This window comes from Falco rusticolus, chromosome 2 (genome assembly GCF_015220075.1).
Source record: "Falco rusticolus isolate bFalRus1 chromosome 2, bFalRus1.pri, whole genome shotgun sequence".
Classification (NCBI taxonomy): domain Eukaryota; kingdom Metazoa; phylum Chordata; class Aves; order Falconiformes; family Falconidae; genus Falco; species Falco rusticolus.
This window is the reverse complement of record NC_051188.1, coordinates 1,569,706-1,584,264: the sequence shown is the minus strand read 5'-3', so window position 1 is coordinate 1,584,264 and position 14,559 is coordinate 1,569,706. Positions and strand designations below refer to the sequence as shown.

Sequence of the window (14,559 nt, the reverse complement as noted above, 5' to 3'; positions counted from 1 at the left end):
CATTTCTCCCAGTGCCCACCCTGAACCTCCCCTGGTGCGGCTGGAGGCCGTTCCCTCCTGTCCTGCCGCTGGTTCCTTGGGAGCAGAGACCGACCCCCCTCGCTGCAGCCTCCTGCCAGGCAGCTGTAGGGAGCCAGAAGGGCCCCCCTGAGCCCCCTTTTCTCCGGGCTGAGCCCCCCCAGCTCCCCCCGCCCCCCCCCGAGCTGTGCCGCAGCCCCTTCCCTTACCTGAAGACCCAGTTAGGACAGCCAAATAAAGCCCTAGGTTCTTCTATGCTGAGCCACATACATAGAAATTAATTTATCAACACACACTTAATTTTGTGTCTTCATGTTAGATTTAACTGTGCATTACTCATGGGTTTTCCTAGTGTTGAAAGACTTTTGATCTCCAAATGAATAAATTATTTTTTTCTATGGGTAACATATACATGATATAGTGGAGATAAGGGAATCCCTGAAACTAGTTCAAACAGAGGCAGGCTGTGTAGAATAAAGGAAGGTCTGTATATTATTTGCAGCAAAGTAGAAGCTGTAACTTCAGATTTATATGGGAATAACAAAACGTACTGATAAACCAAAAAGTTAGAGGAGCTGCTAATCTGGCAGTTTGAGTGTATTGTATCAAGAAAGGCTATGATGAAAATGGCAGGTTGCCTGGAGAGGTAAAATGACAAAACCAATTCCTCAGTGCTTGCAACCGCTCCTCTTTCATTTGGTGGGGAGCTGCAACAAATAAAATCTGTAATTGAATGTTTTCCTAACCTACCCGCTGGCTGTGGACGATGTTTTTGTGCTCACGGGCTACCCGGGTAGCCCATTTCCGAGCCTCCTTGTTGAGGCTGTGCTCTTCAGTCGTTCCAGTTTCTGATTCCAGTTGTCGACTCTGCAACAGAAACAACGGGAGAACGAGTCATGACATAGACCTGAGGCTACCTCTGTAGATATGACAGTATTTAGTTATAGGATAACTTTATATCATATTTATCAGCCTGGGATCTTGTTTCATAGTAAACAAGAAAGATTAAAAAAAAATCGGCTCTCTTCCTTATGAACTTTATGATGGTACCAGGTTGTGAAAAGCCAACAACAAAAGCAAATCAAAGTTCACAAGAATTGACAACTCAACTGTTTCAGGAACATCAGTGTGATACTGATTACCAAACACAGTTCTACTGCAATGAGAGACATTCACGATGAATAAAACTGAAATACCGTTTCACTCGTGCACTGTATCAAAGAGGTGAAGAATAACTAGCCAAGAAAGTCACGCACTTTCTGAAGTAAACATGCATTATAGGAAGCAAATCTGAAAGGTTAAGTGTGTTCCAATGGGCAATTTAGGCTCATTCTTTGCAATTTGTGATCACATCGTAATGCCATTAAATATTTTAGAACAACATGGCAATTCCTGTAAAAAAAAAAAAATCTTGTCCGCAAAACAGCAACTGAAATTTCAAGTAATGTTTTTTGGTATTATTTCATCTTATGCCTGCTTTTATTGTGTCAATAACAAAACAAAAAAAAATTCTCCCCCTCAAGAAATGCCAACTAAAGCAAGATGAAGTAGTTCCCTAATGTCTACAGATTGAGCAGAACCCGTCTGTAACTCTCAAGGCAGACTTCCCATCATTTGATTACTAAAATAATTTCCAATCTCTCTATAATTTTCATTACTGCACTGCCCAGTGCATTAATCGTAGAATCACAGAATTGTTTACATTAGAAAATACCTTTATGATCATTGAGTCCAACTGTAAACCTACCACGCTGCTGCTGACACCGGCCAGGGCGCTGCTGGCCATCATGGCCACCTGGGCACGCTGGGGGCTCACGCCCAGCTGGCTGCCGACCAGCCCCCCCACGGCCTTTTCCACTGGGCATATTTACATAAAGATCTCAGTATTTAGGATGCAACTCAGTCTCCATCTTTTCACTAAAGTAGGTTCCCTGATATTCCTTCTGTATTTGTGGGTATTCTGTACACATTTACTGCACCTATTCTGCATAAGGATAACTATTAATCATGACTCTGGAGAGAATCCAAAAAATGGCTATGAAGGCTGAAGCACCTCTCCTGTGAGGAGAGGCGGAGGGATCTGGAACTGTTCAGCCTGGAGAAGGCTCAGGGGGACCTCGCCAAATGTGTACCGATACCTGAAGGGAGGGTGCCAAGACCACCGAGCCAGGCTCTTCCCAGCGGTGCCCAGTGCCGGGACCAGAGGCAACGGGCACCAACGGGAACAGAGGAGGGTCCCTCTCGACATCAGGAAACACCTTTTCACCGTGCGGGTGCCCGAGCACTGGCAGGCGGTGCCCAGGGAGGCTGTGGACTCTCCAGCCTTGGAGATACTCAAAAGCCACCTGGACACGGTCCTGGGCAGTCTCCAGAGGTCCCTTCCAACCTCAACCAGCCTGCGATTCTATGATTATTTTTTTTTCTGAGCCAGTCTCATACTCTTCCCATCAGTAAAATTAGCTGTGAGAAGGAAGACATTATGTCCACCCCACCTTCCCAGGGTGTGCTCCTGGAACAACAGAACAGATTCTTACAACAGGCATTTCAGCTGTTTCCCAATTTAAGTTCATCAGTACTCTGAGACGGATTCTCAAGAACAACTCCTTTTCCTGGAAGGCTCACAGACTCACGCGCATCTTCCTAGCAAGACAGTTGGTAGTTACAACAGTCCAGAGCCACCTGCATTCCTTTTTATCACAAGTCCTCTTCAGGCTGATATGATCTCACACAATCTTTCAGATCAACCAAAAAAAAATCCCTTATAGATTATCACTCAAGAAGACAGTGTATGCTTGGTGTCGTTCAAAACAATCGGAGGCTGCGTATGCATACGCCAAAGAAAGGACCACCGCTCCATCAGTTTCTTGCTCTCACTCTCTATGGTCCAAAAGACAGGATTGTCCTTTGTCAGGTGTAGTTTGAAACTAGAGAAGATCCCGTTAGTATGAAAAAGTTGATTAGGAAGGAGAAATTCAAGGTTTGCCAGCAGGAAAAGGGTAAGAGAGCAGAACGACAAGGAATTATTTTCAGGCCAGGTGAGAAGCCTGCAGCTGATGCAAAAGAAGAGATGGTGGTATCAGGTATTTTAGCAGGCAAGGGCTACCATTTGTGTCAAGGAAGGAAGATAATTTTAATACCAGCATTTGGTATAGACCGGAGTAAAATCAAGAGATACTGGGAAGCAAACTGAAGTCATATTAAAAGCAGGATTTTTATGCCTTTAGATTACACTGCCCTCAGGGGAGAGGCAAAAATACCAACTTATGCTAACATCCTATCACAGGATTTAATTGAAAATGAGGCATAAAATGGTTCAGCTTGTTATTTTTATTTCAGCTAAGCGCCTTTTCATCCAAATTGAATCTGGCCTTTATTCCTATTGATCCTCTTATTACAAGAGAGCTGAGGGTAGTGGATTCAGGGGGTTGTGAAAGAGATGATTTCCAATGGTAGAGGCAAGCAAGGGAAAGGAAGACAACCTCTACACACGCTCCCACCACAGGGCTCTAATGCTTCGGGTGACTCCTGGGCCACTTTCTGCCTCTACTTCACAAAGCTGTAACTCGGTCAAGAAGCTTGCACTGCTTCAGCTTGTCCCTACAGAATGCCTTAAGGCATACGCACGCTAACAGACATCAAGAGGCGTGGAAGGGAGGCAGCATCCCTGCACTGCTTATAGCAAGCAAAACCCCCTAACCCCAAGAGGCTTTTACAATCCAGTATAAGATGTCAAGATATTTTAGCTCAAAGCTGGAAACAGACATTACCATGAAGTTCACCCACTGGTGTAGGACAGACCTACAAAGCCTGTGTTAATGGTATTTTCCAAGTAAAAGGAATTGTTGGACAAGATGTAGAGCAGCTCTGAAGAGGAGGAGGTAAGTTACAAGCACGTGGCTCGCTCTGGCATGAATGAGTAGGCAAAGAACAGAAAGGTTCAGCTCTCTTCACCCATCCCCTCCGTTTAAATATTACGTTGGCTTTTGCCTGCTTTTATTGAGATGGCTTTATATGATCATTACTGTTTGACCTCCTCAACTACCTACGTTAAGCTACTCCACTAGGGCACTGTAAAAACATAAAGATGACAAACACATGGACTCATTTAGGCACAGCCAATCCTTAAGATAATATTTGACCTCAGTTTTTACCCAGTTTATTGGAGTCAGCATTTTTGTACAGCTTCTTCCACAACTTCCAGATGAGTCTTAACAGCTGCAAGTCTGAGCAGAATCGTTTGACATTGCCTCTCCCCTATAAAATCTAACGAATTTTCAATGTTCCCAATGGCCTTGCTACTACTCATCATCTCACTTTCATTAAGAAAGAATACAGACTTCTTTTCAGTCGCTTGATAACCTTCTGTATTATCCCAAGCGTGTTTTCAGGTTTTAATCTCTTCATCAAAAGCACTTGACCAGAAAAATGAATGCAAACTTTGTGGCTACTCCTAAGGGCATACTAAAAAAGAAATTAATTGTTATTGGATCAAAGTGGTTATATTAGTTATTCATAAAGCAGTATTGTATCCAAGCAGACCTCACCCTCGCTTAAAGGTCTGAAAACAGACAAGTTAAAAATGCAGTAATAAAGAGTTGGGGAGAAACTTAAGAGCTGTGGTCTGTGTGGATACCAAACACATAGGGCAAAGCAGGAGACGAGATCAAGAGGCAAAATTTAGTTTCCTGGGAAAGAAGCTGAAAACAAGGACTCTTCAGCTGGACAAGAGCAGAGAGAGTGGTGGAAATGCACAGCCTAAATACTTGGCTGAGAAGACAGTGCAAGGAGAAAGGTTTCAAACCCATCAGCACCTGGAATGCTTCCTGGATAAATGGAGCTGTTAAGGCAGGGAGGGACTTCACCTGACCTGTAAGACCAAGCTGCTGGCACTTAAGAAGACTGTGGAGGAACATATAAGCAGAGGAGCAGTAGCAAGCTCACTGGCATGGAAGAGTACGTGCTTCAGGAGGACCTCGAGGATGACCTGAGAAGTCCGTATCCTCAGGTAAAGACAGGCTAGCGGGGTACATCAAGGAAGCAATGAAAAACCAACTGCCATTTAAACAGCTGTGAAGAAAGGAGCTAAACCAGAGATTTATCTGCTACAGACCTAAAAATCAAAATTGTAGGGAAGAAGGTGGGGGAACAGAACTGTCTGGTCCTAACCTGATTTACTAAATAAAGCACTTGCTTAAGTGTTTTCAGGACTGGCACTTGGTGGTGGCAAAATGTCCAACGACTCAATTTAACCTCTTCCAAAAGAGAGGGAAACCAAAACCACGTATCATGACCGAGGAATGAAGGAAGAGCACAAAAGACCTGAGCTAAACATAGATGGACATTCTGCTGTTCTCTCAGGGTTTGGATTACAGCGAAAGCAGTGTTTAGTGCTAAAAATTCAATCAGTAAACCAACAGAAAGTACTAGATGACTCCAACCAGCTAAAAAGCTTAGAGGCTAGCAATGCCATTTCTTAAATTAACAAATGCATTTGGTCTGTAGACACATGTTGCTTCTCCATTTTTGTCTGAAATGTTGTTGCAGGTGCAGAAGTTCCCTTATGACAGGGACAAACACATGGGCTGCGTTCTCTTATTTACGCAGTTATATCTGGATGCAGATGGCACATGGACAGTTTTAAAAGCAAGAAAAAAGTTGGCTCTAGAGCCTAAAAGCTCCTTAATTTTGTAGCTGAAGACTAAAAAAGTTGACTTCCACAAAGGCAAAAAAAGTAGTAAATATTTATTGCATGCAAATCAGCAACACAAAAGCATAGCCATTTCTTTTAAAGAGGTGAAAATAACGAGGTTACCATGCCAATGTTGAGCAGCAAGCTCAACCTTATGATCAGCAGTTCTAGGGAGGAGGAAGGAATATGCATGACACTTTCCACACAGCTCATAGCTAAATACAGCAGTTACAAGAAAATCGTGAGTCAAGTTTGGTGCTCCTTTTAGTCTATTATTATAGAACTAATTTAATTTTAGCTTAGCCAAGAATGAGCTGACTTCCATTTCAGTAGGTCTTCAATGTTACGAACAGGACACCTCACCCCCCCCCCCCCCCCCCCCCCTTCTTTAAAAATAAAGATTAGCATATACAAGGGCTTTTGCTCCACTCAGAAGAATAAAAAAGGACCTACATCCATTATTAATGTTACGTAAACCTCTGTACATGTTATGATAAAGCTAAACCGAAACCAACGTACTATTGCTGCTTTATATAACCACATTCTGCTTTTTAATCTAATAAATTAACATCTCACGATGGTGAGTGCTGGGTGCCACAGAAGGATAAGGAACATCCTATCAGGCAGGGAATGAAGAAAACAATTACATTTAAACTCACCACAAGAACAATGGTTCTGGGGTATCCAGAGAAAGGGGATCCTGGGACTTTTTAATGTCATCTGGGCTGAAAAATAGTCCCAGCAGCATGACTGCCTGTTTTTTTACTAAAGAAATTTTCTATAGCAAAATATTTGAATCCCAACCAATACTGAAGCTATTGTCTGACATCTGCTGTAACTGAAACTCTCCTTACTAAAAGCACCCATGAACACAACAGTTGTTCAGCCATATGTATGAAATAATTTATCCAGTAGGTTTTTAGGGGGTTGTTTATTTTTAATTCTGGTTCAATAATTATTTTGGGGTATCATTGACCATTAGCTAGAAATCTCTGAAAACGTACTGTGCACGCAGCTTGTTGCAGCAGCTGACGCCAAACACATTAGAACAGGGTTTCTGTAAAGGTTGTAGCTCTCTTTTTTTTCCCATCTCAGGGTTTTTGGTTGTTTCTGGAAAGACCAGGATCTTAAAAGTACTGCTTTTTGTTAGATGTCAGTGATTAAGAGAGCTTTGCTTGTCCTGGTGCCTGATGTTTTTGTGTTAAGCACTTCTGTTATACAGCAAACATTAAAAGCCCAAGTCTTTTTCAAATTATAATCTTACTTATTTTCAAAAGTTTTTAATCTTCTCACTGAAATTAATTTTGAAACTGGTGTAGCATATTTTTGCTAGTGTACTTCCATTCTCACCCTCATAATTATTCCCATTTGCCTCAGCTGTCACAGCAGCTGCATTCACATCCGACTTTTCCAAAAATCTATAGTGCATTCTATTATAACTAGAAATACAGAAAAATTGCTCCCACTAGGTAACCAAAGGACAAAAAGAGTACCTCTTAAATCAGCCTTGACATGGAGAAATTGATTTCATAGGTATCCTCAATGTAATATAAACAAAGACCTTTAATTTCTTGAGTGGCCACTTCTTTCAAGTATTACTTCTGCACTCTAGTCTCACTGTTAGAAATCTTTCTGAGCTTTGCTTAAACAGTGTTTCCCAACTGTAAAAATGAGAATACTAACAGCGTGTTCTCTAAATTAGAATAAAATCAATTGGCTAGTGAGCCAATTCCAGTTCATTATACTTAACGTAACTCAGAAATGATGTTAACATTCAACCCAAGGTAACTCTAGGGTGTGGATTTCCCCTTCTCCTCAAACTCAACTTTCAATACCAACCCCAAATATGAGTATTATCATCTCAGACCTTATTTTAACCAGAATTGGGGTGGGGGGAACTACGTAAAATCAGTTTTAGTCACGTTGGCCATGCACAAGACGTGTCAAGTTTTACAGGGAACGTACAGCTTTGCCAGGCTCCTTCCACTTGCATCTACCAACAATTTCTTTACCTGAAGGGCTGTATTACTCCTCAGCAATAATTCCTAATACTTTATACAACGATAAAATTAATTCCTAACTGTTTTTTTTTAATATTTAGCTTCAAAAAAGTTATAGTTAACAACAGTCACATTACTCGGTTCTGGTATTAAAAGCACGTTGTTTTCCTGCAAAGTACAGTGAGAAAACAAATTTTTTCATGTTGATAAGCTGTCGTGCAAATCGGATTTGGCGACGTTTTTTACATGTACGCTCAAAGAAAACGACAGCATCAGTAATGTACAGGGGAAACTATAGGCACAGGCAACACATAGATAAAAAACAGGAAAAAGGACTCAAAAGTTTAGTGTCAGCTTTTTGTTGCCGTTATCCTCTGGCACTATGGACATGCTTTTTGTTGTCTGGCTCATTTTCTCACATGATACCATGCAGTTCAAGAAAAAAGAACCTTTTCCAAACAGGAAACAGAGAAAAGCTGGCTAATTTCCTTTATATTTTGCCCTGTTCTTATGGCTGGGGCTTATCCGCGAAGCACGGGGACAGTATGTTTTCAATGCAATAGATTTCTGCCGACTTAATAAATATCACTTGCCTCCTGGGAGGATGTTTGATGATTAAACTGTCACTACAGTGAATATAGCAGCAGCCTCTGTGTAGAGGCCAGCATGGGCTGACTGGTTTTTCTTGTGAGGCTAAAGGTATTTCAAAAGACACTTTTATTTTTTCAATCTCACTGCTCATAAAGGCTTAATCCATTTTGTGAATTAATTGCTGGAAAGGATTAAAGCTGGTTGGGAACTTATCAATGATTTCTTACTGAATATTTTTAAAACAAACCATTGCCTTTAAGGGTAGATGTTTTTTTAAAAAAAAATTCAAAAACTTCCTTTTTTTAAAAAAATACAAATTTATGTGAGTCAAAATTAACCCAAGACACTAAAACCATCTAAATAATTCAGTATATACAAAGTTAAGCTCAAACCAATTTTTTAGATAATGGAAAATAGCTGATCGACGTAAAATATTTTGTAGTGGGCTTCTCTTTGTGGACACTCAGAAGTCCACATTTCAGCCAGTGTTAGTGTGATGTTGGGGAAACAAAAATCCTGAAGATTGATGGAAAACCATTTCATACCCACCTTTCCTAGGAAGAGCCTCTTTCGGAGGCTCTGACTATGCATGTTGATAATATTTTGAAAGTAAATTGAGCTGTGGGTTTTGTACCTGACTCAAGGGTTGCACAGCAATTCCTCCTACATTACTCTTGGCAACAGATCTCTCCTCATAACACAACATTTTGAAAGGGACCATGTAAAACTAGAATTTAGAACAGCATTCAGAGCTTTCCATGTAGCTGAGTTCCACATCCATATTGTTTATAATGATCTTCTTGCCTACAAAACTCAAAATTTCATCCTAGTAATATTTAAATGCTCCAAACTTTGACCCCAGTCTCAGTGGATCAGGTATTTAGTCTGAAGAAAGGCCATAATTTGGTCTTGGAAAAGCTTAACTTTAAATATTTGAATAGATGTATTAATCACTCTTATTCCTTTCAGTGTTATCCTTCGGTGTGAAAATTATCATGCATAACCCACAAAACCGAAAAGCCAACTGATAAACTCTGCAGATCATCTACGAAGAGACTATGTGGCAAAAGAATGCTTGATAATTGTTCTTCAACTAAATGTTGTTCAATCAATTAGAAAATGTACAATTTCCGACAAATTCAAAAGCCTGAGCAAAAGCTCTCATTCTCTTGTAGTTATTGATTAAAAATAGTGAATATGTAACTTGCAAGTGCCCAGGTAGGATCCTGTTAGCCGAGTGTAATTATACGGATCATAAAGAAGCCTGCATAATTTACCTATTTTTGTGAAAACTGGCTACAGCATAAACAGCTAGAAGCTCAAAAAAATGCAGTGCAATGAAGAAATGCAGTAATTCTACAGCCCAGGTGGGTCAGTCGAGTAACGCAGTCACTGCATCTGAGGTACGGAGACAGCTTTAGACATCAACGACCCATTCTTTGCCTTCTAGAAAGTTAAGCAGTACAAGCAGCACACGTGTACGCTGTCAGACCACACAAGTGCCATGTCAAAGACTCATGTAATTTTTAACGTTGAAGAGTTTAATAAGAGTGAATTACAGTTCTATTTTACACAGGGACAGCCCTCTGGAAAAAGGAACAAAATTAAATTAGTAATAGGACTGCATTTCATCAGTGCATGCTAATAGCCTCCAGTTGTTACACAAGCTTCCCCATTCACATTAGAGAAGTAACCAATTATACACACCGCTATCTGGAGCTGTGAAATTTTAATTCATGCCCCCAAAAGATTAGAATATCAATTACCAGTGCTGTGCAAGTGCAAAAGATAAGTGTGAAGTCAATCTCCACAAATAACACGGTTAAATTGCTTTTTCCTTCTTTAAGTCTTATTGTGGAAAAAGTTTTTTAGAGCTATATATATATTATGCATTCTGTTGCCACCTCCACGCGAGTGTAAACTCAGCATCCCAAGCCACATGCATACTGATAAGGACACAAACACCAAAGGCTGATCATAAATACTATCATATACCTCTGCTATAGTCATTCTCATAGCACTGACAGGTGAGGGCTCAATATCCACCAGCTGAACTGCGTTAAAACTCTGGATGCAGAGATTGCACAAGGTTGAAAACACACAGCAACAAAGGTTAGAAAGGCAGGGCAAAGGCAGTTAGAAAGAATCTGCTCACAACCTAAAACGCTATCGAAATAATTAACTCTATACAAAGGAGTTGAAAGAAAAATCAAAATCACAGTTTGTTAAAATGGAAAGACACAGGAAACTGTGTTACAGATGTTAGTATGTCTGGGAAAATCACTCTTACCTAGCTATTAACAGCGTTCTTGAATTTAATCACCTGAACTGGAGATCAAGACATTTCTGTCCCAAATCACTGCACTAATGTATTAAAGTAATAAAAAGCTGCACAAGGTTAACTTTTTAAAAAACTCTAGACTAGTTTTAAACTGTGATTTCTTAAAATAACATTAGTAATGTCAGTGGGACACCAACAATTCACTTTTATTAAAGTGCTCTTTGGAAATGTATTTACATACTATGATTTACTCAGTTTTAATGTCATTAATTGCTTTGGAAGCAACATGTACACCGAAATTATATTTTGTGGTATTATTTTGGAATGCAATGTTTTAACAGTATTCCTTCTAAATTAGTAACTTCTTATATGCATCTAGAGTATTCCTTGAGTAATTTTGAGGTAAATGGACACTTTATTTGGCATCGCATCACACGTGGTGTAACCTAGTATTAGTAAATATTATGAGAACCTCAGCAGCCTAATAAAAAGGTAACAAAATGTACTAAGAATTAAGCTGAAAGTACAGAAACACAGGACTGCCAGCCACAATCCAAAGCAAAAAAATATTCTGCTCTTCTGTGGGTGACATTGAGCCTGTTTGATGCTTTTGTTATGATTACCCACCCACTGCAAGCAGTGCTGGTGGAATCAGGCCACTTTCCCTTTCTTTTCCAAAAATACAGCATGAGCTTAAACCAGACTGGGATACCAGTGAGCACTATTCTCTTCCCATTTGTAACAATATACTTAAAAACAGAGCAAGAAGAAATAAATCAAGGAATTCGGTTTTCTTACAGTGTCACTGTCGCTTGGTTGGAACTGGAAAGGCTGCGGTTTGTGAAACACAGAGTTCTCCTGTAAAAACAGCTGTAGATTGTAATCCCGCACCACCTGAGAAAATGAAAGATGCCATTTAGATTCATTATTTTGTAAACTTAAAAACATGCTGTAGAGTGAAATTAGTACGGTGTTGCAAAACAGAGATCAAACCTGTAGCAGAACCTTGAATGCAACAAAAGGAAATAGAGGACCTGATGCTGGGCAGCACCACCCACAGTTACGCAGAAGTGACTGGCAGGACACACACTGGATGACAAAGATCTAAACTATATCTGCTATTAACCCCCCCAAAATACTGCAGAGGCAAAAACAGGCGGAAACCCCCAACTATTGAGTATACGGTATGTGGCGTCACTAGTATAAATATTTTCTCTCTCCTCTTGTGTGTAACTTCTTGTGCACAGTTCTTTCTTCAGATGAAATGTCTTATTTTTATACAAATTATTAGTTGCGGGAGCTGAAAAGACTATTTGGAATAATGCATACAAAATCAGTTAGAAAATTCATCTCTTCTTATTAAATTGCTTTCAGAGAAAACTCTCAAAGCTTGCATTTTGCTAAACCAAAACTACTCCAGCTACTAAATTTGTTTAATGATACATTTCAGATAGCATGACACATATCCCCAAACAAATCTCTGTCACAGTTTACACATATTTACAAAGAAAAACTCAGCGATTGCAATATAAAAAATAGTATCACTGCTTGAAGAACTCTACAGAGTACTCACTGCTTCAATTGATGAAAAGGCGTAAATAGCAGCATGAAATTATAAAAATCTATTGCCCAAATGAGGTTTAAATGTACAGAAGTATACCATAAAGATGGTATTTATCCAGAAATACCAGCATCATCTATGACCAAGAATTCTGATTGCACTGTATTTACGATGGTAAATACAACATGTTCTCTAATGCATCAAAATGTTGATGCTTGCGTTACTGAAATACTGAACTGTAAAAAATTAATCTCCAGTTAAAGAAAGTAAATAGTCCTCCAGGGCCAATAATGCACTCATCTAAAACAGTAAAGTACATAATTACTGCACCAATTTCAGCAGTTGAATGTAAACACATTCAAATGCACAGAAAAAAGCATACAGAGAAGGCATACAGGGAGTCTGTATTAGGAATTCCCATAAACAGAAATTTGGAAAATACTGAAGGAGGAATCACCTGCAGCTTCAGGTGATGCTCAGCACTGGCTATGGCATCGAGATTTACGTTAAACCGCTCTGGTTTTCACACAGTCCTTTAGACGTATGTGAGCACTGCCCACAGCACACAACTCTGTGCCACGTCAAATATGTGTGACTATTTTAAAGCAACTTCAATTAGAAAAAACCACAAAGCGTAGCTACTGAGGATGTGAAAACCTCTATGATTATTTTAATGCCATAAGCCATCGCTGTAGACCTCCAGCTCAAAAGCAACTCAGTTCTTCAAAGAAGAAAAAGCATCTTTACAACAGCGCTCAAGAAAATTTCCCTCAAAGCATCAGTACTTGTTAGAAATGAGAACAGCTGTTACCATAACGTGAGACTTGGGAGGGTGGGCAAGTCTGGTGAATTAATAGCCCGGAGCATTTTGCACAATATATTTGACGATTTTTAAAAAGAAAATAAAAGGACTCCTAAGCAACACAGTATTCTCAGGACTGAGCAGCACCTTTTCGAAATAGATTTCGTGTTATTCCGATACTAACTCAACATTCTCACCCAGTTTCTTTATGAAGTCGATGTCAATCGACATGTTCAAATGGACTTGAAACCAAATGTTAAATTTATACCGTATGCAGAAGGAAGGCATAGTCAGAAACGTGCATAAATGAAATTATTTGCCCTAAGTTGGTGAGCCTTCTTACCAGAAACATCACAGAAATGTTATTCAAAACAGCAAATGGAATTTTAGAAAATGTTCCAAAGAAAATCAGATTTTTTCCAGAAGCAAAGTGCAAGAAGTACAAGTCTTGAATAAGACTGTTCATGTGAAAAGGAAGTTAAATTTTTCATTTTCGTATATTCAGTGTCAGAGGATAATATTTCCCAGACATGCCAGAGAAACGACATGGGTCACCCCAACCTAGCAGTAATAAACCCTCTAAAGCTGCGATAACAATGCTACGACAAACTGTGAAAAACCTTCATTTTATACAGAAAACTTGTTTTCAAGAGGTTTCTCTCAATCTGCATTAGCTTTAGGTGACTGACAATTTCCTAAGCAGTTGAACACAACACAGCCCTGCCCATCCAAAGCAGCCACCTCCGGCTCTCCAGCGTTCAAGAGGAAAGCACAAACTTCTGGGAAGCTACTTGTCTCATTCTAAAGCAAATATAATTAATTCCATTCTGTAAACAGAAATATAGTTCAGATGGGAAAACAAAAGCATTTCTACCAGTGATTTAAAGTGTCCTTTCTAAACACAGCTTGGCAAGCTTGTGATCTTGTACCTAAAACAAACAGAGAAAAGGTGAAGTATTAAAAAATCCTAATAAATATTTAAAACCTTCGCTTTGATGGCAGGCTGGGTTTTACTCCAAATTACTAAATTGCCCACAAATTTCTTACACCTTTAACGCTCAGGCTACTGTTGAAAAACATGCGCAGCTTTTGATACCAAGTTTCTACTCCAGATTCACCTCTCCTTTTGGAGCTGACTGATTCCTGCAACGTGGACCTACAGGAAATGCTGAAAGTTGCAATGAAAGGACAAGCAAAAGTCCGTGGAATAATCCACCGATTAGTATGTTTAGTATTTCAGAGCAAGGCACACATTTTCAGTAGTAATGTAATACAAATTTTTCTTCCCTGCATTCTTGAACTGCAAGGAGAGGAGAAAATTGGTGCGGATGAGCTATAAACCAGTTGTAAAAATCCTGTTCGGACCTGACAGCTGTATTTACATTTTTGTTTGTTCTCCAGGCATTTGTACTTACTCAGTAAAGCAGAAACAGAACTGTTTTCCTCAAACATATATCATGACGTTGTTACTGTGTAAAGTAAGTCAGACCTGCAGGCTTGTAGCCACACAGCGGCTTAGGAACACAAGCTACCACAGCTCAGCACACGCAAATAGACGACAAAGGTATTCCTACACAAACAAGCTGCTTGGAAATGACAGTTCAGTTAGATGCAAGA

The 14,559-nt window shown here is 39.8% G+C and overlaps 1 protein-coding gene across 4 annotated transcripts in view; it reads right to left on the bottom strand.

Moving 5' to 3' along the window:
- Window positions 1-14,559, bottom strand: part of FCHSD2 (FCH and double SH3 domains 2) — a 162,807-nt gene that overhangs the window by 27,091 nt on the left and 121,157 nt on the right. For 2 of the 4 annotated variants that reach the window (XM_037376732.1, XM_037376733.1), the window contains exons 10-12: window positions 11,378-11,473; window positions 10,294-10,365; window positions 769-885 (exon numbers count right to left, since the gene is read on the bottom strand). In XM_037376732.1, coding sequence (XP_037232629.1) covers window positions 769-885; window positions 10,294-10,365; window positions 11,378-11,473 — 285 coding nt within the window. The remainder of the gene's footprint in view (window positions 1-768; window positions 886-10,293; window positions 10,366-11,377; window positions 11,474-14,559) is intronic. The other 2 variants (XM_037376735.1, XM_037376731.1) reach the window with 1 other exon arrangement.